Below are 27,301 nucleotides of genomic sequence, written 5' to 3'. Positions count from 1 at the left end.
CTCACCACCGCCAACATGCTGCCGAGACTGGGCGGCCCCGCGCTGCCGCTGCTCCTGCCGTCCTCGCTGCTGCTGCTGCCGCTGCTGCTGGGCGCCGGCGGCGGCCGCGGCGTGCACGCCGAGGTGCTGTTCCGCTGCCCGCCCTGCACGCCCGAGCGCCTGGCCGCCTGCGGGCCCCCGCCTGCCGCGCCGCCCGCCTCCGCCGCCGCGTCCGGGGTGGCCGGCGACGCCCGCGCGCCCTGCGCCGAGCTGGTCCGCGAGCCGGGTTGCGGCTGCTGCTCCGTGTGCGCGCGACTGGAGGGCGAGGCGTGCGGCGTCTACACCCCGCGCTGCGCCCAGGGGCTGCGCTGCTATCCCCACCCGGGCTCCGAGCTGCCCCTGCAGGCGCTGGTCCTGGGCGAGGGCACTTGCGAAAAGCGCCGCGACGCCGAGTACGGCGCCAGCCCCGAGCAGGTTGCAGGTAACGCCGACTGGGACAACTAGTTCGGAGAAACTTGGAGGGTAGTGGAGCGCGGGCGGGGGGCCGTTGCGTAGGGGAGAGGCGTGCGACGGGAGCTCCGCGACCGCTTTAGCGGAGGGACAGCGGAGTCCTCGACCGGTTGTGGGCGACTGCTTGGGAGGGGCAGCCGAAAATCAGGCCCGGGGAGGGGAGCTGGAGTTGGAGCGTGCGAGCAGCCCTGGCTGCTTACTGATTTGGTCGGGATAAATGGGCAGAGGAAAGGCATCCCTGTTACCGTAGTCTTCCCCGGGTGGAACGTACCTCGACTTCTATTTTGGAGGGGGGATTTACTGGGGAGGAGGGTGTTGGCTAGACCCGGGGGAATAGGAATTTGAGGCTTATGTGGGGCACAGCTGGAGTCGGTGACCGCCGACCGAAGGTTCCTGGAAAGGTCCCGGTGGAGGACGCTGCTGGGGGGCGGAGGCTGGCGGGTGCCGGTGACTTCGGGGACGTCTGGTGAGAGCGGGGCGCTAGGGGAAGGCGGCAGCTCATCGAGGGACCCTTCCGTCTGGGATGGTGAGGTGGAAAGAAAGGACTTGGTACTTCGTAGGGTGGGTTGCTTAGGGGAGAAATGCAAACGAGCGCTGCTCTGTTACGTGGAGAGCGAAGAAGGCTCGTGCTTCTCCGTTGGGTGGGACAATAAAAGAGGGGCATTTGGGAGCCTCAGCGCAGCAGTTGAGTCAGTGTAACTTAAGCCGGGTCGCCGGCTGCAGTCCCGGGGCGGGGGCAGCCGTGCCGCTCGCTTGAGCATCTGGGCCCCAGGGCGGAAGGCAGGACGATGCCGGGGTGCCAGACCTGGCTGCTCGGACCGCGGGGGAGGTGTTACCCCCGTCCTAATCCGGGGGGATTCTTCCTGTCCGGTGGAATGGGGGCCCTGGAAGTCTTTGTAAGGTTTTTGAGGGACACGACCAGACAGTCAGAATCTCACTTTTGTTTTGGTTTTTGTTTTTAAAATTACAAAAGCCTCCTGTTCAGTGATCTGAAGGAAACTGTAATTATTTTCTTTCTTCTTGGAGACAGTTGGGAAATGTGTCCACTGCCTACTGCTGTTTTAAAAAGCAAGCGAGTCTGACCAAGTTCCCCAAGCTTTAAAAAATAAAAAGAAAGGAAGAAAAGGGATATGTGAAAGCATTCTTGTTTGCTAGTAAGCTTCTGTGATCNNNNGCACAGCTATTGTTTTTCCCATGTTCTCCTTGGGAATGGAATTGGGGGTCAGAGTTGAAATCTTTCTTCTGTTTCTTTGGCACATTTTGACCTTGAGTGCAGAGCAAGTTAGGGCTTCCTCGGAGGGAGCTAGCAGAAACCCGGAGTCCCTTTCTTCTCCCTCCGCTTGCTTCCCTCCCTGCCCGCCTGGCCTCCAAGTTAACCCTTTCCTCCTGCTTCTCTTAAAAAGTAATAATAAAAGGAAAAGACTTGGCTCTGCCTTCCTCTTCCGTGGCCCCCTCGCGCCTGCCCCCCCGCCCCCCCCCCAGGGAGGTACTGTGGTTTTTGAGCTGAACTCTGACAAACTAAACATCTTTCTCAGCAGGGTGAACTTTTCCAAAGGCCTCCAAGTTCATAGACTCGTTTGGATTTTGAGCGTCTTAATAAAGTGCGTGGTACAGGTCCTCCCTAAACGTTGTGCTTATTTCACCCTTCATCCTTCTCACTGGCAGTCTGAAAACAAGCTCTCCTGCTCCCAAGCCCTAGAACAGATGCGGGAGATTCTCCCCATTCACTCCTCCCTAGAGCCCCAAGTGGGGAGTTGTCAGGGGAGCCCAGGGACAATGGGGTGAGTTCATGGGAAGAATGTCACTCTGGATTTTCTGCCTGGTTATGGGACTCCTTTCCGCCAGCTAGCCCCAGCTGCCTCCTCAGCCTTCTCCTCCCAGTGCCCAGACAGACGCCTTCCGCATTTTTCTCTTGTGCTCCAGACTGGGAAGAGGGGACACTGGGGGTGGGGGGTGGGAGCTAGATGTGGAAGCCAGGTGGGCACCCTGGAAAGAAGTGACCCCAGAGCAGGGTGCTGAGGTGTGAGGAGGGCTGGGCGAAAGGGGGCACTGCAGGGAGAAGCATGGGCTGGCAGGGGTGCAGGGAAGAGAGGGGCAAGTTTTGAGGCTTCTGTGCAGGAGAGAGGGTCTTGGGCTGAGGCAGGGATGTGGCGCTGCCTGGAGAGCCCTGGGGTCTGGGTTGGGTGGGGGGATGCACAGACTGTGGCCCAGAGGAGACCATAGCCCTGAAAGCTGCAGCCTCCCCCCTCCATCTCCCATCCCCTTTTCTCCCCTCTCTGAAGAAGGCGCTCGCTCCCATCCCAGACTGCATTCCTCTTTGAGCAGGTTGCTTTTGAGAATTTTAAACATACCCTCTTATTTTGAGGCTGCAAACCCCAGCAGTTCCGGCTTTGCTGTTAGCTCTTTTGTCTTTGTTCCCAGGACTCAGGGGCTGTGTCGCTGACTTCCTGGGGACGGCTGGGATGCAGGGGGTGGGGGTGGGCACATCTGCGGGTGCTGAGCCTCCATCCCTTGGGGATGATGGGTCAGGACTGGTTGGTTCAGAGAAACTCAGAAGTCAGACTACAGGTTGGAGTAGGTGAGCGAGCCTGGACGAAAAATGGGAGTGGGGGGTGCTGAGGTCTGGATCTTAACAGTGTGTGGGCGTGTTTGCTGGCGGAGTGGGCAGAAGTGCCTAGAAATGTCAGGGTAAGACGAGGAAGTGGGCTCCCTTTCAGAATTCAGGGCCGGCTGGGCGGACTGGCTCCCTCCGATCTCCCCTGCCTCCTTCCCTGCCGTGTACAATGCCTGGGATTATGCCGAGGGGCGGAGCCGCCTGAGTGGCCGTCTGGCTGCACATATAAAGGTGCTATAGAAATGTGCAGTCATTCAAAGTCCCAGGGCGGCAGGCGGGCAGGCGGGCGGGTCCGAGGAGGCTTCGCATCTGCAGTTGCTGGGGGAGCAGAAAGGGGGGCGAAAGGGGGGCAGAGGCGAGCGCTGATTTACAGTGGTTCAGTGCGGCTTCAAAAAAGGGGAGAAAAGCAATGGGACTTCTGGCTCAAAGCGCTGCTTTGCATCTTGTCTTGCATAAATTTGCATACTGAGTTCAAAGTCGTAAAATAGACTTGGGGAATGAGTGGGACCCACTGTCACTGATTGCTAACACCACTACCTTCCGCCACCCTCCCCCCTTCTGGACAGAACACCCAGAACTCTCGCCGCTAAGCTGCTCCGCCTGAGTCACCGCCGTGCGCTGGAAGGAGGAGATGGGGGGAGCTGAGGGCTGCGGCTCCTCGGTCTCCGGGAGGGAGACAGACGCGGAGTTCCCGGGCCTCGAGACCGAGCAGGGTGTGGCTGTGTGCACTCTGGTCTTGGAGGCAGGTCTGGGCTGGAGGGTGTGGCTCGCCAGGTTCCCAGCGAGGCCGGCTGCCTCCTCCGTCTGCCATTGTGCTCGGAGGGCTGGAATTTGAGCAAGTCCCAGAATCAGGGTTTTTTGTCTGCAGTCTCCTCCTTCCTCACCTTCCACCGCGACCACACTGTTCACCATGAGGGTTCCCTTTGTGTGGTAATAAGGAGCCCATCCATTCCTTTGAGCAAGGTATTTGAAGACGCTTTGAGGGAAAGAAAAATCCTATATAACAAGGTCAAAGGATCTTATAGAAACAAAAACAGGGCTAAGGAATCTCTGAATTAGCATAGGTGGTGGTGTCTAGGGGGAAGGAGAGTCTATGTGTTCAAGACCACCGTGAGCATCTATCCAAGCAGTGGTTCTTGGCCAAGTTGGACTGTTGAGTTTCCTGGCAGGCAGAGGGAAGAGGGAAGCTTAGATGGTTCTAAGATTTAGCTTACCTTAGCACTGAGCTTTAAACTGAAATTTTTAGGCAAATCATTCCTTTGGATTAAGGGACTATATGGAAGTCAATCCTAGAAAGATGCCTGCAGGTTCCTTGGGAGCAGAAACATACTTGGTCCCCATTGCCCAGCATTCGAGGGCTTACTTGGAGAGAATCCTTGTACTGTAGCCCATTTATCAGGTTAGCTTCTAGTTGGGTCTCACATTAGCTATTCTCTGCCGTAGAAAACTGGATGCACAGTTGCTAAATTTTGATATGAGGAAGTTCCAAAAATTCTTGGTTCCAGTGAAATGCAAAATAGGACAACAGTATCTGGTTTGGGGGGGTGGGGGGTACAGCAGGGGCTGCTGAAGGGAACGAAGGAGAAGCAGAAAATATGCAGGCTCTCCCCACATTTGGTTTTGTTGTTGACCCTCTTCACATGTTACATCATGGTACCAACAACAACAACAAAGGGCTTGGTTATTATTATTATTATTTTTTTTTAAAAGCCTCCATCACCAGGGACTGCATTTCATTTCAGTCTGTCACTGCTTAGTGTTCCCAGCCCCTCTTTCCTCCCCTGCTTTCTCCATGCTGCTTTCCTAAGCCCCCTCCCCTGGCCACCTTGGCTCCCCCATGCCTCTCCCACTGTGGCTGGGTCTTGAATACCTGGCTGGACGCTAAGTAGGTGGGTAAGCCTTGAGAAAGGGCACAGAAGGTAGATCTACCCCAGCCTTCCCCAGGAAGCCAGGTAGGTGGAGCCCCCATAGGTGATGGGGACAAATCTAATCCTGAAATGAGGAGGGTGCTTGGCAGCAGTACGGGGGCTGGGCTTTGTGGGGGTGGGGGAGGTGGGGGGAAGTGGCCATTTTCCCAAGGGGGTTTGTGCTAGGGCTGCTCCCCCTGCAACCGAGGCAGGGAGGAGCAAGGTTATGCTTTTAAGTCACCAGGGGAGCTGGTGTTCTGCTTGGCAGATGTTCTGGGCCTCTCTACTCCTTGCTGTCTCTGGCCAGCATTTTGCTGAGGTGGCAGGCAGCTGCCAGGGGTTTGGTCGCCTTCCCATCTGTCCTCGTCCTATCATGAACTGGCTTCCTAGCCTTGCTTTGTCTCCTGTCTTCCAAGACCCCTGTGAGGGAGAGAGGGAGGCTTTTTACCTCCATTTCGCAGGTGTGGGCTCTGAGGCCCAGTCAGGGGACGCCTTAGCAGGTAAGTCAGGAGTCGAGGGGCTGACTTTTCTTCTGTTCCCCTCTGCCCCCATGGTCAAGCAAGGGACGGGTGCTGTTGGCAGCAAAAGCCTTTGACCCTGTCAGCCAGAAAGTTTGTTCCTGGACACCTGCCATGGACGGGCCAGGTTTGGCCATTTGCATTCCCTTAACTCCGACGGGAGGCCCAAGGCCTGGGGACTTCCGAGAGGGAGGTGACCAGTGTGCAGCAGTAGGGGGGAGACAAAATGGTCCCAGGGTGGGGTGAGCAGAGCCGGGGGACAGCAGCCTGGCCTGTGCCGTCCTAGGGACCGGGTTCCATTGCAGACCTGACTTTGAGAACCTGAGTGCTGAGGCGCATGGGCCTTCCTCAAATACCAGTTTACCTGTGGGTGGAATGGGGATGATTGTATCTCTTCCTTGGGGCGCGTGTGAGGACAGCGGTGGTGCTGGCCAGCATCTGGCACGGACTAGGTGCTCGCCCACGGTAGCCGCCTTCATCTCAGCAGGCCGCATCTCTTGTCTGACACCTGGCGAGCCGGCCTTCCAAGCGGAGGCCACGCTGGGCCGGGCCGGGCAGGCCGCTCGTCGCCCGGGGGTTTTAGTGGGATGCTTCACGGCCTCATCGTGGTGTGAAGTTGCCCAGTTTCCAAGCACGTGTGAGCCACCCGCGGCCACAGATGTGCTCTCCACGAGCCTCCGTCTCTGTATCTGTGACAGCGCCCACTCCGTGGGGCGGCACCTGCACACGTGTGTGCTTGCGTGTGTGTGTGTGTGTGTGTGCGTGTGCATGTGTGTGGAAAGCTAGATAATACAAAGTTTAGCACTTTGCTTTTTTTTTTTTTTAAATGAATCACTTGCTTTTCATCTCTTCATTTATAAAATGGACATATCCATACCTGTGGCCTACTTTCATGGACCGTCGTTGAGCTGTTTCCAGAAAGGGTAAAGAAACTGTACTTTTAATACAGTATCAATGGATTTATGTCAAACAAGTGGTTTGAGGTTAGCAGGCTTCCATTTCTTAGGAGTGAGTTAGGCAGTGCTCTTTGGGGACCATGTCCTGATGTCTGGGGCTGACCATTCTTGGTCTGCGAGCTTCACTCTGTAACACCTCAGTTGGGGGTGGAAGGACTGCAGGGACAGAAGTGGCCCCAGAGTTGGGACCCTGGGTACTTGTGCGGGCTTGCTGCTCAGGAGCTGGCAACAGGGCTGAGTTCTGCCGTCGCCTGGCCAGCCAACCTTTAGGACCCAGCCCTCAGGTATTCGGAGGACCAGAGGATCCCTGAGGCCACAGTTCAGGGGTGGGAAGCTCCTTCCTCTAGGGACAGCCCTCTAACAGGAGCCCTGCTGGGACCCAGGCTTCAGAACAATAGGGTCAGGTAGGGGCCGGCCTGGTCTTAGCACACCTAGTATCTAGAGCATGGGCGAGGATACGCAGTGGTGCTGTCCAAGCCAGAGAAGGCCCTCTGGCACCGTTTCCTGCTCCAGGAAAATGGGCTTTCACATCTATCCTGTCTGAGCCTAGGGTGCCAGAAAGTTGAACGTGATCCTGGCAAAGACATTGGACGTTCTATCCAAAAAGTGACGTGCCCTCACTACGCCGTCTGCAGAGTGGACCTCACTCCTGAGTTGGGGAGCACCATCTCATTTCAAGGGAGTTGATGGGTTCTCCACCAGAGTGCTGGTGGGGGGGGGCATTGGGGAGAGTGTTCTCTGGGCATTGAGTTTCTTCCTAATGTCTGATTCCGTCTGTGGTTCCAGAAAGCCCTCCGAGTGACTGCCTGTCTGGGCATAATGATAACGACGACTGTGTTTGGAGCCTCTGGTGGAGGGGAGGCCCCAGGAAGCAGAGAAGGGGGATGCTTGAGTCTTCAGGGGTCAGCAGAGGCTTGTGGTGAAACCCAGGACGATTGGGACAAAGCACAGCATTTGCCGCTGGGAATTAGACTCTGAGGGCCTTGGGGAGGGGGGCATGGAGAGGAGAAGCCCCCTTTACAGATGGGGTGGTCTGTTCAGAGAAACTTGTTGGTTTTCAGGTTCCAGGGTAACTGCCCCCCACCCCCACCCCCACCTCCACCATGAGTAGAGTGTCTGGCCTATGGGTTTTCTTTTCCTCCTGGAAAAGGGATCATCCCCCTGTGCCCCTCCCCCTCCTCGGCCACTCCTGTCCTTTAACAAAGCCAGGGAAGATGTGCTCTGGCTCAGCTCCTGGGTGTCAATCAGGGCGCAGAGGGAGACCTTGCTCAGAAAGCCGGCTCCCCCCGGAAAGAAATACAGAGCGGAAAGAAATACAGACTCGACTGTAGTCGGGAATTGTTTCTTTCCCCCCTTTTTTTTTAGTGGGGGGAGGGGACACTTGGCAAACCGTGGGGCCCCTTCTGGCTGCCAGCCCCACATCTCTTCCTGGCTGTTGGGAGGCAGGGCAGGAGTGGAGATTGGGGAGAAGGGGCAGGGGCTGGCAGGCTGCCAGCTGTGGGGCAGAATTGGCTCATGGGCCCCCGTTCAGTTGGCCTGAGCGGAACAGAGCCTGGGGTTTCTAATTCGTGGATGGGTATAGGTGTGTCAGCCTGAGTTTCATTGAAGGAGCTGAGTCCTGGGAGGCAGGAAGTCACACGGAAGGAGGGGCTCAGAGCCCAGGAAGGCCTCAGCAAGCTGGGGAGATGGGACTGGGGGAGGCCTAGCGTGTCGAACCCCTGAAAGGAGTCAGGGAGGTGGGGCCTTCTAGGTGGAGGGATCTGAGCTGGACTGTGGGGTGCAGTGAGCAAAGGGTCTACCCCAAAGGGTAAAGGACAACATAATGGTCATTGAAATTGCTTTCTTCTAGACATTGTCCACTTTGACCAAAGTGCCCGTAGGGTTTTTTTGTTTTGTTTTTTTCCAGCTCTGTTTTAGCCTCAGGATTCTCCCCACTTGACAGATGAAGAAATCGAGGCTGCCTTCAGGTTCCAGTGCCGAGGCAAGTGCAGACCAGACTGGAGTCTGGGTCTCCAGATGCGCATGCGCGCATCCCGGGCCGCAGTCCCTGAGACTCACACGCAGGCAAAGAAGCAGTGAATTATATATTGCTGCTTGGAAAGGCTCCTTCTCCCTGGGAGGTGGTAATTAAGGCAGAACTTCTCAAAAATGTTCCTTTATGTGACTCCCCAGGAAGTTTCTTTCAGGTCTATTGTCTTGACTTCAGGGTGGGGGTGCCAAGTTGCCTCTGGACGGAGCAGGTGCTTTCCGAAGTGCCTGAGGCCAAGATAAGATGAAAATGGCAGTGCCCTCGGGCCCTGTCTCTGCAGCTGCCTGATAAGGCTACTGGTTTCTATGGCAACAGCGGCAGGCGGTGTGTCAGGCAGATGAAGGGGGAGCCCAGTTGGGACGGGGTGGTGTGCCAGATCCGAAAGGCTTCCCAGGTGGGGTGGGGCGGGCCGGCATGGGACTGACGACTTCCCTCCCAGGTCCCCTTCCTGGCTGATTAAGAGCTATGAAGCCTAACAACCCGGGTTTGGTGTTGGCTTTGCCATTGATGACATGACTGTGCAATTGGCCTCAAACACTGTGGCTTTTTCTTTTGTTTTGTTTTTGGTCAAGGTGAGAGGGGATAAGAAATTATCAACCTCATGTGATTGCTTGACGATAAAACGAAGTTGTGTACACAAAGCGCTTAGCACAGACACTCAGATAATTGGATGATGTCAGACGGGTTCTCGTTCCTTCTTCCTCTCATCTCAGCACACAGAACAGAAGGAGAAGGCCTGTGTTTCCATGTCTTCTCATTTGCCAAGTGTGTGAAGAACGGGGACTGAAGAACCCAGTTCAGAGGCATAGCTTCTTCCGTGGGGTGTGGCTTCCCTGGAGGGCTGCCCTTGGCTTTGGAAAGTCCAGAATGGGGTTAGCGGTGGAGGGTTTTCCAGTGGGCGGTCATGGCCTTTGAGGCCATGGTCACTCATTATGGTTGTGCCAGTGGTTGAGAGCATGGCCGGTTTGTCCCCAGAGGTGAGGCTTCTCCCTTGAAGCTCTGCTGGTCGTCTCTGGTTCCGTTCGCTGCCTCTGCGCCAAGAGAGCCCAACCGAGGAAGAGCCCAGATGTGATGCCGCTTTCTATCAGACACAATTAGTGAACTTTTCGTTGAAGAAAAAGAAAAGCATGGTGACCTATTTAAAGACACTCATTTATATTCAGGACACTTCTTGTGCTGGTTTTGAGAGTGTGGCAGGCAATCCTGGACATCTTTACAGGTTTTTGGTTTCTTTTTGCGCCCTCCGGGTTCAGTTTGTCAGGCCCACAGTCTTTGGGAACAGTCCTGACGGGGATGGAGAAGAGGCGGGTGGAAGGGGAGGGTGGGACGAGACAGGTGGGTAGGACCCAGTCTTTATCACTCTGGGAGCCGGTCCGTGGGGTCATATCCTCAGAACAGAGTGTAGGGACAGTTGTTTGAATGTGGGTCCTGGGAGAGGGAAGCGTCTTTTCTCTCCCACCTCCTTATCTCCTTTGCTGACCACCCCCCTCCAAGCCCCCCCTTTCTTTTTCCAACTCCTGACCACTCTTGCTGCTATGGGGCCTGGATGGTGAGGCCAGAGAAGTGAGAATGAAATACAACACGATACTCCAGGCCAGAGAGGGTGGGATGGGCTTCCAGAAGTCAGCTCTCCTGATGTTTACACGGTGATTGGGCACATACCCTGTGCAGGTTGCGAGAATGTAAAAATGCAGTCGTCACGCTCTTTGTAACCATGCTTTTATATCCTGGAGGGGAGCCAGGGAGGCATTTCATTTTATGTAAAACCATTTTTTTTAAGATTTTATTTTATGCTTTTAAGTAATCTCTGTATCCAGCATGGAGCTCGAACTTTCGACTCCAAGACTATGCGTCACGCACTCCACCAACTGAGCCAGCCAGGTGCCCCGAGAGAAGTATTTTGAAAAGTTGAATATGAACCATGAAGAGACTAAGTCAGTAGAGGTGTATATAAATTGAATGCACATAAACAGGCAGCTCTTTTAGCCTTTTGCCCAAGGCTTTTGGGAAGTTCTCGAAATAATGAGAGCCCTTTCTGGAATAGAGTCACACCAGGAAAAATCAAGTTTGACAGGTATCACCTTCCGTCTTAGAAGAAGAAGGCACCATCTCATTCTTCCAAAGTAAATCGAGCACACCAAATGTCCTTCCTGCCCTCCTTTCCTTTTTTCATACTTTTCTTTAAAGCACCATGGAAGCGAAGTCCAAATTTGCATCTTCAAGAAGCTCCATCCTTTGGAGGAGGAAGGGAAAGCAGGGACCCAGGCTTTTTGCCAGTGCACTCCGTTTAGGGAGCTGCGAGGGAAGCCGAGTCAAATAAAAGAGTGCTTTGCCCAGGGATGCCCTTCATAGTCTCAGTCCAGTGGCCTTTGGACACAATATAGAAGCCATATTGTCCTTCCTCCTTGAAAGATTCCTCCTAAACTCTACCAGAGCAAGTCTGCAATTTTTGTCCCCTCTGCAACGGGTTACCTGTTTTCGTACCTCCCGTGGAGCTCTTCAGTGGCTTTTGTCCTGGATCTTTCCTCTCTCAGTTTAAGGCTCTTACCTCTCTGGGCCTCAAGGAGCTGGAACAGGTGCCTCCCTTCCCCTGGGCATGACTGGCCATTGGGCATCTCCACCACTCCACACCTGTGGGTACCCCTGGTGCCCTGTGGGCTGCACTGGGATGAGCTCGTCCCCTTGGCTTTCCATTCTCAAGCCTGTACCATCTTGATTCCTTTGTCGTCCTCTCCTTGACCTTGTGACTGTCTTCCACTCTCTTTGGGTCTTTCCTCTGACTCATTTCCCAGTTCTTCATGCAACAGACACCTGGCCAGGAGCCCATGGTCAGTCTCTGGCAGGCAGGTGACCCTGGTGACACGGTGCTGGCCTTAGTGGTAGTGAAGTTGGCCATGTCACTCATGTTCGGCCCTCTGGCACCCAGTGGCTTTCAGAGGCACCCCAAGTTTACTGATACCCCGCTTGGCAAAGGAGAGGGAGGAATGAATGTGATGAGGGAAGTGACTTTTAAAAAAAAATGGTTGCAGGGTACCTGCTGGCTCAGTGGAGTGTGAAGCTCTTGATCTCAGGGTTGTGGGTTTGAGCCCCACATTGGCTATAGAGATTATGGATTACTTAAAAATAAAATCTTAAAAAAAATAGTAAAAATGCAGACAAGTAATAGGAATCCTGCAATAACACCGGTCTGCCACCGGGAACTGGGAGTGGTAGACATTTAGTCCTGTTGGCTTCACGCCTCTTAAAAAAACGTTTCCCGATGGCCTTCCCCACCAGCCTCTTGTTGCTGTCCCTTGTCCCCAGAGGCAGCCACCAGCAGGCATTCCTTCGTGTTTCTGTTCCCTGGCTAAACAGACCTGCTAATAGATGGCCAACATCTAGAGTTGTTCTCTGAAAATAAGTGACATGAGCCAAAAGGTTTCATTCTGCAGCTTTTCCCCTCTGTCCGCGTTAGGTGCTGATATCTGTTCATGTTGGGTAGATCCCAGGAGTGATCTCAGGTCCGAGCGATTCTTGTCAACGGCTGTGTATTATTCCATTGTATTTACCCTACTGAGTTCACTTCTCCGTTCACCTGCTGAAAGGCTTTTGGGTCATGTTGCCGGTCGTGTTTTGCCACTACAGGTAATGCTGTGATGCACATTCCTGTGCCATGTTCGGGGGGGGGGGGGCTGGTGTAGACTTGCTGGGTCAGGCACATTCTTCCTGGCCCGGTAGCCCTGCTCCAACTTTGCCCTGGAGCGCACGCGCTGCTCCCTTGGGCTTTCGGCATCTAGGTCACCTTGTCAGGCTCTTGCATGGCTTTAGTTGAGCCCGAGGAGACATGTTTGGGACCCGTGGAAAGGGGAGAAAGCTGATAGTGTTGTTTGTCATCTTGCTTTCAATTTCTCTGGCTCTTCAAGGACAACCTGGCTCACGGAGTCCCAGGGGACCTTGGCTGAATTTGAGCATGTTTTTGTTTTCTCAAACGGTGTGCCTCAGCGCTGATCCTCCCCAGGTCTTTGGGATTCCAGGAATGACCCTGGTGTTTGTAAAGCAGCCCATTAGAGAGCGCATAGGCAAGGAGGCTGTGTAGAGGCTGTGCTGTTTCTGCTCACTGGGGGGGGGGGGGGGGGGAGCCCAAGAGGAGACGGGGTCGTGAGGGCATGTTCTAGAAATCTCCATGATGCCTGGCCAAGAAGGGCCCCCTGTGTGCATCCAAGCACACATACGTTTCTGCTTATGAACCCACGAGTCTACGGATGGAAAAAGCTTGCGAGGCTGTGTCTTCCCAGAGTGTGTATGTGAATTCCTAGCTCTTGAAAAGAAGAGGCATCTTTCTCCCATCACCAAGAAGTTCTTCAGCAAACTGAGGCAGGAAAGCAAGAAACGCAGAGGAATGGGGCCTCAGAAATGCCAGAGCTTGAAGGGGGTTGTTAAAAATACAGTGCCCTTGACCTTTGCCCAGGCTTGCTGTGAACCCCAGGGGGCTGGGGTCCAGGACCATTTGTGGCAAGCTCTTCAGATGATTTCTAATGAACAATCCTGACGGGGCACCGTTTCCCTAATTGAACTCCCTGAATTTATAGATGAGCATGTTGGACCCTACACATCTTGACCATGTAAGCTCTTTTTGTTTTGTTTTTTTAAATAAGTAATCTCTACCTCCAGCGTGGGGCTCGAACTCATGCCCCAGAGATCAAGAGTCATGTGCTCTACCAACTGAGCCAGACAGGCGCCCTCATATATTGACGCCTACATGTCTTAAACCCCTGTCGGGCATCACTCAGAGTCCGGGGCCTGGCGCTAGCTTCGGGATCAGAACCTTGGACTCGCTTTCAGATCAGACCCGCGCTTCTCTTCCTGCTGTGCCAGAACCGTTGGCCAAAGCTTTGAACCCAAGAGCTGGCGTTCCGAAGGGAACCCAGAAAGAGTTTAGGGTGGCTTGGCCAGCAGTGGGCTCAATGCCCTGCTTTCGTCCATCATCTCTAGTAGAATCCGTCCTTTCCCTGCACGAGTGCGGGGACTGGCCGTTCCCGTCCCCGGGGTTTCAGGGCTCAGCCATACCTCGCTGGGCGCTAGCCCCGCGGCACCTCTGAGTGCAGGATGACAGTCCCCAGGTGAGAGTGACCAGTGCCTGCCCTTGTGGGTTACAACCTGGATGACCCGTGGATCGGGAACATCTGAAGAGGCTGCTCGCAGCTATTTCCTACCATGCGGGGATTCCTTTTGTGCGAAAGCCATGCTGAGAAGGGTTTCTGTTGCCAGAAGGGTTTTCCGCAGAATGTGGTGGCATCTGAGAGACATCACGTTTGCTCTGATGGCACCGAGGGTGGAAGAGAATGGGAAGGGAGTTTGGAAGGAAGCTGGGTGTCAGCAGGGGGTCGATGGGCTGACCAGGAGAACGTCATTCACGAAGCTGGAATGTGCCCCGGGTGCCAGCTTCCACCGCAGCAGACGGCCGTTTACGCAGTCTTCAGAACTCCCCCGAGAGAGGCCACGGAGGCCAGCTGCCTCTGACCTTTAGAAGAAAGGGCGGAGGGAACCACATAAACAAGGCCACTTACCCAGAGAGACAAAGGGCCTCGGCTGAAAAATAGCAAAGAAGCTCCCCTTTCTTCTCCACCCACTGTTCACTTCTGCCTGCCTCCCTCCCCCCACCTCCCAGCATGGCCTGAATTATCCACTCCGGCCCCGGGGGCCCGTGTTACTGCACACGGGGGCCACAGTCAGCCATCCAAAGGCGCTGGCTTCAAATTCTCTTCAACGAGAGCTGGTTCTCCTGCATATTGGTGAGTTTACCGATGAGCCGTGTCTCCCCTGTGCTTGCGTGGTCCTTGTGAGCCCCTTCCTTCCCTCCGCTCCTCCCCATGGTCCTCCTTCCTCCCTCTCTCTTTCCCTCCCTCCCTTCCTCTCCTTGCTTCCCATAAATCCTGTGAAGTTAAAGTAATGGAGGCAAATCCACGCTTGCCCAGGGACTTCCATCAGGTGGCAGAGAACTACGATGTTTAGCGACATACAGAAGTCATACGATCCACGAAATCAGGCTTTGGAAGGAACATGCACACAGACAGTATTGCAGAACTTTTCTCGTAACTCGTTTTTCCCGCATGCGTATGGCCATCCTGCAGATTGGATCTCACCCACCCTTCCCCTCTGCGTGGTACGTGTATCTTCCATTTACTCATGTAAAAAATAGATGACCTGTCTGCACATTTCTTCTGGAGCTTGGTTTTGCCCGCACTGGCAAATGGTAATGGTAAGTCACAACCTTTGCTTGAGTGGGATTATTATTCACATTTTTCACACTGGAGATGTGAGAGCTCAGAAAGGTTAGAGGGGGTTTGGCCGACGTCATGGTTCCGTGAAGCAGAAGCGGCAAAGCCAGGAGGCCTCTTGACTCCTGGAGTTCTTTGCCCATTCGACTTTGTTAATGAATTGTCCACTGCCGTGGATGTTAATGGGGAAGTTGTCCGAGAGGGAAGAGGAAGGTGGGCGTTAGTATTAATTCTTTTGCCCAACATATGTCAAGATTAAGTGCATTTGGGGAGAAACCAACAAAGCAGGAGCCACGTGAGTTCTGTGCCCAGCGAGAGTGCAGCTGGGAACGCGGCCAGCCTTCCCCTGGCCCATTACTCGGAATCCATTCTCACAGGGCCTGGGAAGGAGGTGAATCCACAGGAGGGAGTGATAGATTTGGGGTCGGAGTAGATCCTCTCTGTGGGGGCCCCCGCTCTTAGATTTCTAGAGAGTCAGGAGGTAGACTAAGGAGAAGGTGGGAAATGGCGAGGTTTTCCTCAGAATAAAGACAAGAAGAAAGCAGGGAAGTCAGTTATCTGTTGGGAAGACGTGGCATGTTCTGGGCGAAAGTTCCCTTTACTCGCCAGGCCTGTGTAAGGACAGAGTCTCACACTCTAATCAAGAAGGGGCAGGGGGTTGCTTTTAGATTCGGGGGGCCTATTTTCCTAAGAGGGCTTTAAGGTCTTCCGGAGATCAGGAAACGCCAACTGTCCGTAGGAGCACGGAGCTCAGAGCATCGCGCTAGAAGAAAATGTGGTTTCACAACAGTAAGAGTCCGTCGAACACAAGGGTTTTCTTGCATTGAGTCAGGTCGTCAGTGCTCCAGTCTGGCAAGATTACGTCAGGGGAAAAAGGCTATGCCAAAATTAAATGTTAAAGCCAGGGTATTAATGCGTAGTCCGGAATGCAGAATGGAGGTGCAAAGCTCCTTCCGGCGCGGCAGCTTGCAGCTGCCCTCCTGGGCTATCTTGTAAGGCTGGGTCAGGGGACAACGTGGGGACCCCATGCCCATCGTGAAGGACCTCTGCTGACGGCACAGAGGTGGCGGAGGTGCTCCGCTAGACCAGGCAGTAGCCCTTCTGGGCCTCGGGGTTGCTGTCTGTAAAATGGGGCAACTCGTCCCTTGCCTCCTTCTCCTTGCCTTTCTCCGCGGAGCTCCCCTGCAGGTGCGTGAGGGTGAGAGGTGTGGCGGTACACGCAGTATGTAGGACGGGAGTTCTCATGCTCCAGGCCCTCTGGGGTCTCCCCCACTTCTCTTTGGAAAAGCTTCACCTTCCATATATAGTCGGCAAACTCCCTGGTTCCGTGTTGAACCATTTCCTGGGGTGCTATGTAGAGAACAGCTAATCCTTAGGGGAAGATCTCTGGAGGCCTGGGAGGTCCCTATTGGTCATCTCGAAGCCTGAAGCCTTTTCCAGTTGTGTGATCTGGGCTGCTAAGAACCATTTCTTAGACTGACCTTTGCACTGCAGCCCACGGAGCTGCATACATAAGCGATTGCATAATAAATATTATTCTGAACCTCACTCTTGGGCAGGAAAAAAAAATGCAACTTGGTATTTTTGTTCCGAGGGCAAATTCCATCTCTAGTTGGAGTTCTACATTTGGAATGTTTTCCTGCGGACCGCTCCTGTCACCTATGAGAGAATGTATGGGAAGCACTGGGTAATAACGTGAGAACGCCCTTGTGCCCCTGAGTGTCAGGGTGCCGTGTGGGTACTTCCCCGAGTGTAAGGGGAGATGGGAGCCATTGAGGACCAGCTCCGTGTGCTCCTACCGTGCGCCTGGCCCTGTGTCTGCGTGCAGCATCTCTGGGAATCTGGCTGCCCACTGGAAGTGGGTGCTCTTTGTCCGTGATTTCTAGATGAGCGGTGGAGACACGGCTTAAGCAACGTGTCTCGGGCCGTTGCACAGCTAAGTGGAGACCTGGGATCCAGTCAGGCGATTAGACTTTGGAGCCTGAATTCTTGAGCCCCTCTGGCTGCGAATAGAACAGTCCAGGAAGTGGGGCTTTCCTCAGTCTGCAAGCTTGTCCGATCTCTACCCAGCCCACCTCTCATTCCCTTCCCTGGGCTTTGATGTCAAGGTGCGGGGCATCAACATGTGCGTCAGCACACCGGACCCATGGATTTCTTCATCTTACTGGCATGTTCGTTGGCAGCGTTGGGATCAATAACGGAATGGACGAAACCGAGCCTGGAATCCAGGTGGCCTCTGTGAGGGCGGACAGACTGACCTTTACTTCAGAGAGATTGGGGGTAACTCAGGATAGGAAGCCCACTCTGTCCTCCTGGGAGCCCGCTGCCCCGTTGGCCCCCATCTTGTGGGGACTGAGGACCCTGGACGCCTGGGCGTTTGTGGTCCTTCCTCTCTGAAAAGATGTTAAATCATATTTGATAACTGCGTCTTATAATTGTGTATGTATCAGTATCATAGATGAAGGCTTTAAAAAAAAATTCACCTAAAAGCATATTTTTCCTTTCGATTTTAAAATAGGGAATCCTCTGGGTGTCTCAGGAAGACCCCCCTCTTCCCCCCAGCCGGAAGGTGAACTCGTGAGTTCCATGAGTGTGCTGGGATGGAACAGTGGTGGGGAGGGTCTTAGCTGAGGGAGGCAAGTATAATAGAGCTCGGATCTGCCTTATGCAGGGTCTGGGGTCTTCAGCACGGGGCTGGGGAACTTCCAGGCCTCCGGATAAAGCCTGACTTCTGAAGGGTGGTTTTCAGTGGGGGACACATTCACCTCCCAGCGGCCATATCTTTGCTTGTCACAACTTCAGGGGGGCTACTGGCATCTGGCGGGTTGAGGGCCAGGATTCTGCTTGGCATCCCGCAGTGCAAAGGACCGTTCCCCAGTGAAGAATCCTCTGGTCCCAGTGTCCATAGTGCTGGGGTTGGGAGAAAGTTTGGGGTGGGTGGATGGGTCTCTTCGAACATGGGGGGACAGAACTCCCATCCAGCTTGGTGGCAGATGCTTCAAATGGGCCATCCCCTGCGGGTGGTGCTGGGCCTTCTGGAATGGGATTTAATCTGTGGTTGGTTATTTATGGTAAAACCCAGGCTACCCAGAGCCCCCCTAGGGAAATAGCCATTCTAGAGAGAATTTTCCAGGTTTCAGAGGGCTTACTCGTTTAAATATTTCAATTTTATTTTTCTAAAGTTAAATAATTTTGGGTAGAAGTCTCTCTTTTTTTTAATGCTGAATGCTTGTCATGTTAACCCCCTCCCCTTTCTGGATGTCCCAAGGTCGTCGTCATTATCCACACAGCTCTTGTTTTGGGCTACACGATACGGAAGTCCTCAGGGATCATGCATGGGTGTGGAGTTGTCTGTGATGCACTAAATATCCCCCCAGTTCTTCTGTTTGGTTTTTTAGTGTCCTCTTTTCTCCCTGCCATTTGATACTTCTCACCACTGTCCACAGGCTTTCCTTCTCTCTCCTTTTAATTTTGTTCATTTTCTTCTGCGGTGGCCTTGGAAACCGGACATCCAGGGCCCTGGCTTTCTGGAGCCATGCTCGTGTGAACGGGCCGTGTTCTTCCTGTGCTGAGGGTCCCCGCGCCTCATGAGCCGAGCACTTGAACTCGACGACGCATAGATAGACAGCTGTTCTGATGGTCAGAGGTTTCTCTTCCTCTGCTTCCTGGTTCTTGGTTGGGTCCCGCATTGCCGAGGGAGCAGATAACGGATAACTGAGGCAGTTGCTATCTCGCCATCGTCAAAGGACTATCACTAACAGGACACAGAGTTTCTGTGTTCCAGGCCTTATCTTAACGGCTTTACCTGTAACGTGCTCTCAGCAGTCCTGTGAGGTCGGTGCTACTACAGCTGGTAGCTGGGATTTAACCTGAGAATGTCCTCCCAACTGGGGCTCACTAGTCTGGAGATCACGAGCAGTTTCTAAAGGAATGAGGCTGTAGCTGGTGAGGACTGGCCCCAGAGGTCAGGTGGCCAGACTCCTCCTGGGTCTTCTGGGACAACGTGAAAGCAGGTGTCAGGTCCCCAGGGCGCGCAAGAGTGTCCCCATCCCCTAGTCGGCGAGATGGTGAGTGAATGCCACAGCTTGCAACAACCCAGAGTGGGCATCATGGCCCCCCTTTGACAGGTCAGCTCTTTGTACCATGAAACACTGCCCTAGACGGTGGCCCTCTGAGCCCACCACACTGTGCCGGAATTTGGAGGGGATCACCAGGTCTCTAAGTGCCTCACCTGAAACCCTTGTGTAGAAGTATCGTAAGAGCCGTTCAGTTATGTTATCGGGGCCATATGTTTTTGAAGGCACAAAAAAGGGAAGAGAAAATGTGCAAAATTTGTTTAGAACTCCCCCCCCCCACACACACACCCCTCTAGGTCTCGTTGGTACCTGCAGGGGAGGGCTCCAGGTGCCATGGGCTGAGGCCCTGTTGGCTCTGCTGCGTCCGCAGGGTCTGTTTGAGCCCTGGCCCTCCTAGAGCCCGTGGGGACCTGTCTCCCTGGTTACAACTCTTCCACGCTGTTGTGTCCCTCGGGCCTGCCCCTGGCTGGACCGACTGGAGCCCGCGTGAGCCCATGGTAGCGGGGGGCTGCTCTCAGGCCCCCTCCACCTGAGCTGTGCACTCAGCAGGAGTCCTCCCAGTTGTTGAGGGACTGGTGGTTTAAGAAAGTTGAAAGAGACTTAGCAGGTGCTCCTGGGACAAGCATCCGGGTGAAGCTCTGAGCTTTGCGGTAAGTGGAAAGGACAGAGTCAACCCAGTCCTGTTCTCTGGGCTCTCTGGACCGTGGCTGGCGGTGGTGTGCGTGTACAGACACCAGACACGGGGATGAGTCAGGGCCGCTGGGTGGGGGGGGGGGGGGGGTGCTGGAGTGGCCTTGGGCCTGAGTCGTTAGCGCACACGAGAAGGGGGCAGGTGGGCAAATGAAGAGTCATCGCAGGGGTGTCAGAAACTGCGGGTTCTGGTGGCGGCTCTCCCCCCTTCTCACTCCCTCACCAGACATGGTCTGGCCCAGTGATCTCTGGCATTAGTTTTAAAAACAGACCCAATCTGTGCCCTTTTAGGCCACAGATGATGAAGACCTTAACCTGGAGGTTCTGGTGGGAGGTCTTTCTAGGGGAGGATGATGGCTCCGGAAGGACTTTATCCCATTCCATGGTGAGAGCCTTGCAGACATGTTCCTCCTTCCATACTCTGCTCCGCTCTGGATGGAGGCAGAACCGACTAAGCCTCCCAGGTGTTTTGCGGGAGTCAGAGGGCCTGTGTTCCAATGCCAGATTCGTGGTCTCCGTCTCTGTGTGCCTTGACTCGTGCATCTGTCGAAGTTGGGGTAGCGCCTCCCTATGGGTGGCCGCAAAACTGAAATTGATAGTCTATGTAAATTGCTTAGCACAATCGCGTGGATATCAGTCCTCTCCATCTTCAGGGGTTCGGACTGTCCCTGGGGGGCCCATCGCTCTGGAAACAGCACCTGGAGTTCTCCTTCCCTTCTCCTCTCTGCAGACAATGGCGATGAGCACTCTGAAGGAGGTCTGGTTGAGAACCACGTGGACGGGACCATGAACCTGTTGGGCGGTGGAGGCAGTGCTGGTCGGAAGCCCCTCAAGTCAGGCATGAAGGAGCTGGCTGTGTTCCGGGAGAAGGTCACCGAGCAGCACCGGCAGATGGGCAAGGGTGGCAAGCATCACCTTGGTCTGGACGAGCCCAAGAAGCTGCGGCCGCCACCTGCCAGGGTCAGAGAGGCTGAGTCCGCCTGGAGGGGTGGGAGGGCTCTCGGTGGGGGAGGGCCCCCAACAACATCCGTGTCCTGCAGGCAAAGCACTTTCCTTTCTGGTTCTGCCACTGGCATATTCAGGGACCTTCAGGCCGATCAGTGTCTCTTTTGGGGACCTCAGTATCTGCGGCCGTGTAAGAGACCGGGTATATGGTTTCTGGCAGTCCCATCCTTCTGAAAGCTCCACATTTCTTCTTGGCTTCAAGACATAGGCACCGACACGGATGCTGTCGTTGGAGGTGGATCTGCCCGACCTTATTCAAGCTTGCTGGGATGTGTTCCTCTCAGTCAGCTGCCCCCTCTCCTCTCTCCAGCTCAGCTCCGTTGTCTTGGGTCTTGGTCCTGGTTGGGTTGATGGAAAGGGTTGGAGGTTGGCCCACTGGGTCGGGGTAGAGATCCTCTAGAGAAAGCCACTTGAATTCCCTTTTGCCAGTAGATCCCATTTTGACCCCCGAAAGCCATTGACATGGAATGAAAGACGGGTGAAAACGCCTATCCATGCTGACTGTCTTTAGAGGCTGGGGTGGGGCATGATGACATATTCGTGAGATCACTGTCAGAAGTCCCTGGTTCCACCAACTAGCTCTGTGGCCGTGGGAACATCCCTTCCCTGTGCGTGAGCTGCCTTCTGAGGTTGTTCCCAGGGCCAGTGTTCCGTGAGCTCAGTCTCCCTCTGAGCCTCCTCTTTGCCCATCTGTGCCCACAGACCCCCTGCCAGCAGGAATTGGACCAGGTCCTGGAGCGGATCTCCACCATGCACCTTCCAGATGAGCGGGGCCCTCTGGAGCACCTGTACTCCTTACACATCCCCAACTGTGACAAGCACGGCCTGTATAACCTCAAACAGGTGAGAGAGGATGTCCTTGGCCCTGAGCCCTGGCGGTGCCTTGCTCCTGCCCCCCTCCCCCACCTGTCATCCCCTGGGGTCTGAGAGCTGAGGGGGTGTGGGGATGCCAGCTGCCAGGCCTGTCAGAGGCTGACTCTACTTACCTGGCTACCTGCCATCAGCCCTTGGTGTCCAGGGTGGGCGGGAGCCCCTGGGAGAAGCGATGTGGGGTTCCTCTAATGCTTCTCAACATTTTATTGAGCATTAGAATAGCCTGGCAGTGATTGCTGGGACTTAGCATTCCAGAAGGTTGGGTGGCAACCAAGAGTTCGCATTTCTAACAAACTCCCAGGGATCGCTGATGATCCGTGGACCACGCTTCCAGAATCATGGATTTAAACCATCGACAAGCTGGGGGGCATCTCACTTCCCTACCTCCCTCAGCCCAGGCAGGCATCTTGCCCCTGGAAATACCAGTCTAGTGTTCAAAGCTGTGTGTACACGTGCCCTCTACTGTAAGCCGACTGCTGCATTTGGAGCCCGAAAGAAGAAATAGTGGTCTTTTCTAATGAAAAACAGGCTGTGTTCTGTCCCTTACCGGTAACTAAAGGGATTTTCCATGGTAATTAACTAGTTTGTGGGTAAGAGCAGGGACCCTGGGACAGGAATGGCTGGGTTGTATCTCAGCTATGCCTCTTACTAGCTGTGTGACGTTGGGCAAGTTACTTAACCTGTCTGTGCTTCCTTCGGATCCACTGTAAAGTGGTGAAATAATGGTACCTGATTCCCAGGGTGGTGGTCTGGATTAAAGGAACGTGTATGCTAGATAAAAACAGTAGGGGGCCCCGGCTGGCTCAGTCAGAAGAGCCTGTGACTCTTGATCTCAGGGTCGTGAGTTCGAGCCCCACCTTGGGCATAGAGCAATACATAAATAAATAAAGCTAGAAACTGTAAATGAGCAGCGTGTAGATGGCTCTCGCAGGGCACGGCCCACCCTAGGGCCTGGGCTAGTGTTGACTTCTACCATCACACCTGTTTTTCACTTCACACTATAACTAAACCCCGGTCTGCTGGGTCCCTCACTGGATGGGACCTCCCTGCGGGTGGGGACTGAGTCTTTTCAACTTGGGGCGTCCCCCAACATCTTGCTAACTGGAGCGTGGTCCGTGGGCCAGCAGCGGGGAGCGTCACATGGGGGCTTGTTAGCCAAGCAGAGTTTCAGCCCTGCTGCAGCCCTGCTGAAGGGGAATCTGCATTTTAGTAAGCTCCTTGGTGCACGTTCAAGGTTGCAAAACGCCACCGTGCAGTGCTAGCTCGCTAGCCCTGGAGCTGCTCAGCAGACCTCAGGCTGAGAGAAGGGGAGGAGAGCTGCTGGCTTCAGGGCCCTCCTCCACATCCTTCTCTTCTCTCTCCTCAGTGCAAGATGTCTCTGAATGGGCAGCGTGGGGAGTGCTGGTGTGTGAACCCCAACACTGGGAAGCTGATCCAGGGAGCCCCCACCATCCGGGGTGACCCTGAGTGTCATCTCTTCTACAATGAGCAGCAGGAGGCCCGTGGGGTACACAGCCAGCGGATGCAGTAACCCCCAGCCAGCCGGTGCCGGGCACCCCCTGCCCCCACCCCCTCTCCAAACACTGGCAGAGAGAGGAGAGTCTTGTGTGGTGGGTGGGGAGGGTTTTCCAGGAGTGTTGACACGTGTATTTATATTTGGAAAGAGACCAGCACCGAGCTCGGCACACCCCCGCCTTCCCCCTCCCCAGCGGGAGCTGCCTGCGCCCTCGCCTTCTCCTGTCCCTGCTGGGAAGGAAGAGTGCTTGCAGTGGCCGAGCTGGGGGAAAGGTTTGGGAGGGGGGAAAAAGAAATTTTTATTTTTGAACCCCCATGTTTCTTTTGCTTAAGATTAAAGGAAGGAAAAATAACAGTGTGTGTCTTTTGCCTGAGTGCTTGGGCCTTCCCTGGGAAAGAGCTCCCGGGGCCTGCCCGTTTCGTCTGTGCAGCTCTGTCCCTGACTCCTGACTCCTGGGAACAGGGCCTGGGAAGGGGACAGGCACGGCTTTGGTTGGGTTGGGAATGAGAAGGATGGGTCAGGAGGAAGGGGAATGTCCTCTCTCAAGTGGCCTTGGCCTAGGGAAACTTAAAGCCCGTAGTCCAGGTGGAATCCTTCAGTAAAACCGGCTGTCTCCCTCTGGACTCCCAGCTGAATGAAGCTTGGGCCCCTCGGCTGCCCCTGGGTGGGCAGTGAGGAAGGAGAGGTGGAGCCAGTGCCTTTCTCTCTCCCACTTTCAGATGCATCACAAAGGGAGACAGAACAGGGAGACACTGGAACTGTGGTCCTCTGGTTCCTAAAATAAGGAGCTCTCCCTTCTGTGCTGGGGCGGGGGGAGAGCCCCCAGGTCGTCAAGGAAAGGGAGCGGGGCTGGCGAGCACCAGCGTGGTCACGAAAGTGTTGCCTCTGAGGATTCAGGTGCTGTTCTCCAAGGGGCCCAAGTAACCGTTCGGCTTCTGGAATAGCAATGTTAACAAAGACAGGGACGACACACACGCAGATATGGACCCTATTTCTGAAGCAAAATTCTATGTGAGCTCTACCCACTGTGTTCTGGGGGCCCCTAACCCCTGGCGAGTTGCAAGGGACTCCCCAACTTTGCAGTGGGCCACAGGGAAGGGAGTGCTCTGCTCCCTCCCCTCCCTAGCACAGGGCACTGAGCCCCACCTTTCACGGTAGCCCCTCTTCTGTGTCTGGAGTCTGATCCTTTCCTGCGGGGGGGGGGGGTGAAGGACGGTGGTTCTGCTCATATCCCATATCCCTCCTGACCTTCCTTCTAGCAACTCAGGAGAGGCAGAGGGACACTTGGGGCCCTCACGGGTGGTGGTGGGGGGGGGGCAATGAGCTTCTCCCCTTAGAAGAAGACAAGGTCCCCCAAAGCAGACCTAGTCCAGCCAGAGTGCTCTAGGTTGCAGCAGGCCAAGGCCAAGGCCAAGGCGAGCAGGCCATTTGGTCATTTAGCTAGGCCATTTGGTCTGTTGCTCTGGAAGCGAGTTAATTCAGTTAATCCTCATGAATCCATAAAGAGGCACTATTAGCCCTACTTCACAGATGAAGAAGAAAATCCACAGAGATACCCAACCTCCATGGCCCAGGCTGGGGCCCCTAACTCCAGAGTGTGGGTGCTGCACAACCCTGAGTGATGCTGCCCTCTCTGGGCCGAAGCAGGGTGGGCTGCCTGGACAGAGCCTAGGGCACTCTGGACATGGGTTGGATCCGCACCCTGTGGGTTAGCCATCCTTCCCCGGGGTCGGATTCTCTTTCATCCGTGGGTGAGGGTGCTCCTGCCACCCCTCTCCGTGCCCCTCAGCTGTAGCCAGGAGCTGGTGGCTGCTGTCCCTGGACGGGGCAGCGTTCTCAACGTTGGCTAACATTGGAGTGGATGGGAGCACTTAAAATACTCATGTCAGTGCCCCACCATTGGAGAGCCTGGGCGGATTGGCTTGGAGTGGAGCCCAGGTAGGTTTTTGGTTTGTTTGGTTTAAGGTTTCCAGGTGAGTCTCACGCAAAGCTGGGCAAGAAGAAATGCCGGAGTCAGGATACCTGGCTTTGAGTCCTGCCCCACCACTTGCTGTTTTATTGCCCTGGAGCTACATGACTCGCCTTATCTGAGACTCAGTTTTCCTTATCTGTCTAATGGGGATGATGTCAGCCTCAAATAACAGGTGATATCAATGGGAGACCGTGGATGTGGATGTGCTTTGAAAACTAGAGGACCTTATAAAATGGGAGGGACTACCTGGGGCCGTTGCCGGAGTAAGCACCAAGCCAACCCCCGTGCCCCAAGGTTGCTGACTCGGGTCATCGCTGTGATGTTTTTGCAGAGAGCTTCTGAGCACGGCACAATCTCCCTGCCCGTTTCCATGTCACTTGCCCACAGCCTCCCTGTCCTCTAAACCCTCTGTAAAGGAGTTTAGGAGTGGGCGAGCAGTAGCTCCGCTGTGGCTCTAGCTACAGGAACCCCCCTCCCGACTGATGGATACTATGCCCTAGAAACCTTTGCTGAGGGAAAATATTGCATCCAAGTGGGAAGATGGCTGGGCAGGGTCATGAAGATGTCAAGCCAGTTGGGGGCCTTCTGCAAGGGCCGGGCTGTTGACAAACACTGGGGCTATACTGCCACCGTGGGGCAGCATGGGAAACTGCATCTGGGTTTACGCTGGACCTCAGAGGGTCCTTTTGCTCAAGCGCTGGTCCCAGGAGTCCATGGTGGGTGCTTGTTAAACTTGCAGAAGCAGGGGCCCCATTGTCGCAGAATGCCTGAGCTAGAAGCTTGGGAAGGCATCTGGGAATCTGCATTGAAGCATGTCCTCTGGGCAATTCTAATGCGTAGAATCACCCAATTTCTCGGTGACCCAATTTGTAGAATTCAGGGCACCTTCAGAGCCCCTTGTTCAGAAATTATTAACAATTTCAAGACAGGGACAGCAGAGCATTAAGCCAAGCACAGGCCCTGTGTGACCACATGGGCTGCGTGCTTGGGAAGCCCGACGTGTTCTTAAGCCCTCTGCCCGTGGGGGGCCACCACTTGCAGGGACCATGGGTGCTAGAAGTGTCCTGAGTACTGGCTCCAGGGCTAGGCGAGAGCATGCGCGTGGAGGTGGGGCAGTCTTTGAACAGAACTTGGACTCTGCTACTTATGACTTCCGCGACTTTGGACACATTCCTGGCCTCTGAGCCCTGTTTACTTCGTCTTTAAGTATTGGGATAATTTCTATTTCAAATAATTGCTGGGAGAATATAAAATCACTTCTGTGATATAGTAAGTGCGGCCTCCATTCAGTTAGTGCTGAATCCTAGGGTCCATGTTCGGGTTTTAGGGTGTGAAGATCAAGTAGAGTGTGGTCCCCATCCTGAAGGGCTGACACTGTGGTGGACGGAAGTCCTCCCTGACCAGGGCACAGAGGTGTGCCCAGGGGCCCACGGGAGGAATATCTGCATAGATATTGTGCCACAGGGGGCGTAAAGACAATTGTAGGGAGGAAGCAGGAATGCAGAGGAAGATTTGGGTGTGTGTTGGGGGGAGGTGGGGTTCAGGCAGAGAGAGCATGAGCCACACGTGGGCTTGCGTCTCCCTGTGACAGAGGGAGGGTGTAGGTAGAAGAGCAACTGGAGAGGAAGCCAGAGGAGGGCTCACCAGGAAGGGGGTCTTGCTGAGGGGGTTCGGCTTTGGACTGAAAGGAAAGCATTTAAGCAGAGGATGGGCAAGACTGGATCTGTGTTCTAGAAAGTGAACCCCCTACTGTGATATCTGGCAAGGAGGACCTGGCAGTGGGCGGGAGGTCCTGGCAGGAAGGAATGGCAGTGATCCAGGTGAGAAGGGAGTGTGATTTGGACTAGGCAGGGGAAGTGGGGAGCAAGGTCAGATTGGAGAGTTTTCGACGAGGTAGCTGATTCCTGGGACCTGGGGCCTTGCTGGACGTAGGAGGTAAAGGAGGGGTCAGCAATGACACTAGGGGTCTGGCTAGCAGCTGGGAGGATGCGGTACCATTGTCTGGGATTGCAACTAGAAGGGGAGGAGGGATGTGGGGAGAAGGAGGGGAGAGTTTAGGAGGGAAGAGCTCAAATGTTGTTCTTGTTTTTGAACTTGTGATTTGTAAGGTGTAAGATAAGATAGGCAAGGTACGTGGGAATACAGGATGAGTTCCGTTTTGGGTACGCTGAGTTGGAGTTGCCTGGGGGACACTGGGTGAAGACACACTTGACTTTCCCGTCCCCCTCATGCTGACATTCAGGTTCATGAACAAGACTCATGGGTTCTAGCCAAAAGATGCTGTTCCTATGTGCCCCCTTCACTCCTTCTCTACCCACACAGCAGGAGAGGGGAGTTGTTGGAGAAGGGCAGGAGCAGCGGGTGGGAAGGGCTGTCCTTTGGAAACAGGAAGATGGGTT

At 54.7% G+C, this 27,301-nt stretch overlaps 1 protein-coding gene across 4 annotated transcripts; it reads left to right on the top strand.

The window, feature by feature from the left end:
• On the top strand, positions 1-23,282 carry IGFBP2 (insulin like growth factor binding protein 2). 4 transcript variants are annotated; one of them, XM_040640911.1, is made up of 4 exons: positions 1-460; positions 20,267-20,496; positions 21,244-21,384; positions 22,781-23,282. In XM_040640911.1, the coding sequence occupies exons 1-4, from the start codon at positions 16-18 to the stop codon at positions 22,943-22,945; spliced, it is 981 nt and encodes a 326-aa protein (XP_040496845.1). In that variant the 5' UTR covers positions 1-15; the 3' UTR covers positions 22,946-23,282. The 4 variants fall into 4 exon arrangements, with proteins under 4 accessions (XP_040496845.1, XP_040496854.1, XP_040496848.1 ...); XM_040640920.1 differs by lacking the exon at positions 1-460 and adding an exon at positions 924-1,015; XM_040640914.1 differs by lacking the exon at positions 1-460 and adding an exon at positions 932-955.
• The last annotated feature ends 4,019 nt before the right edge of the window (positions 23,283-27,301 follow it).

Source organism: Ursus maritimus, unplaced genomic scaffold (genome assembly GCF_017311325.1).
Source record: "Ursus maritimus isolate PB19 unplaced genomic scaffold, ASM1731132v1 scaffold_1, whole genome shotgun sequence".
Classification (NCBI taxonomy): domain Eukaryota; kingdom Metazoa; phylum Chordata; class Mammalia; order Carnivora; family Ursidae; genus Ursus; species Ursus maritimus.
This window is presented reverse-complemented; position numbering and strand designations above follow the sequence as displayed.

Excerpts from the sequence above, each read along its gene's own strand:
- IGFBP2 (XM_040640911.1), top strand. The coding sequence starts at position 16 with ATGCTGCCGAGACTGGGCGGCCCCGCGCTGCCGCTGCTCCTGCCGTCC. Across the intron at positions 461-20,266 it reads CAGCCCCGAGCAGGTTGCAG|ACAATGGCGATGAGCACTCT; the intron begins GTAACGCCGACT and ends TCCTCTCTGCAG. Across the intron at positions 20,497-21,243 it reads TGCGGCCGCCACCTGCCAGG|ACCCCCTGCCAGCAGGAATT; the intron begins GTCAGAGAGGCT and ends CTGTGCCCACAG.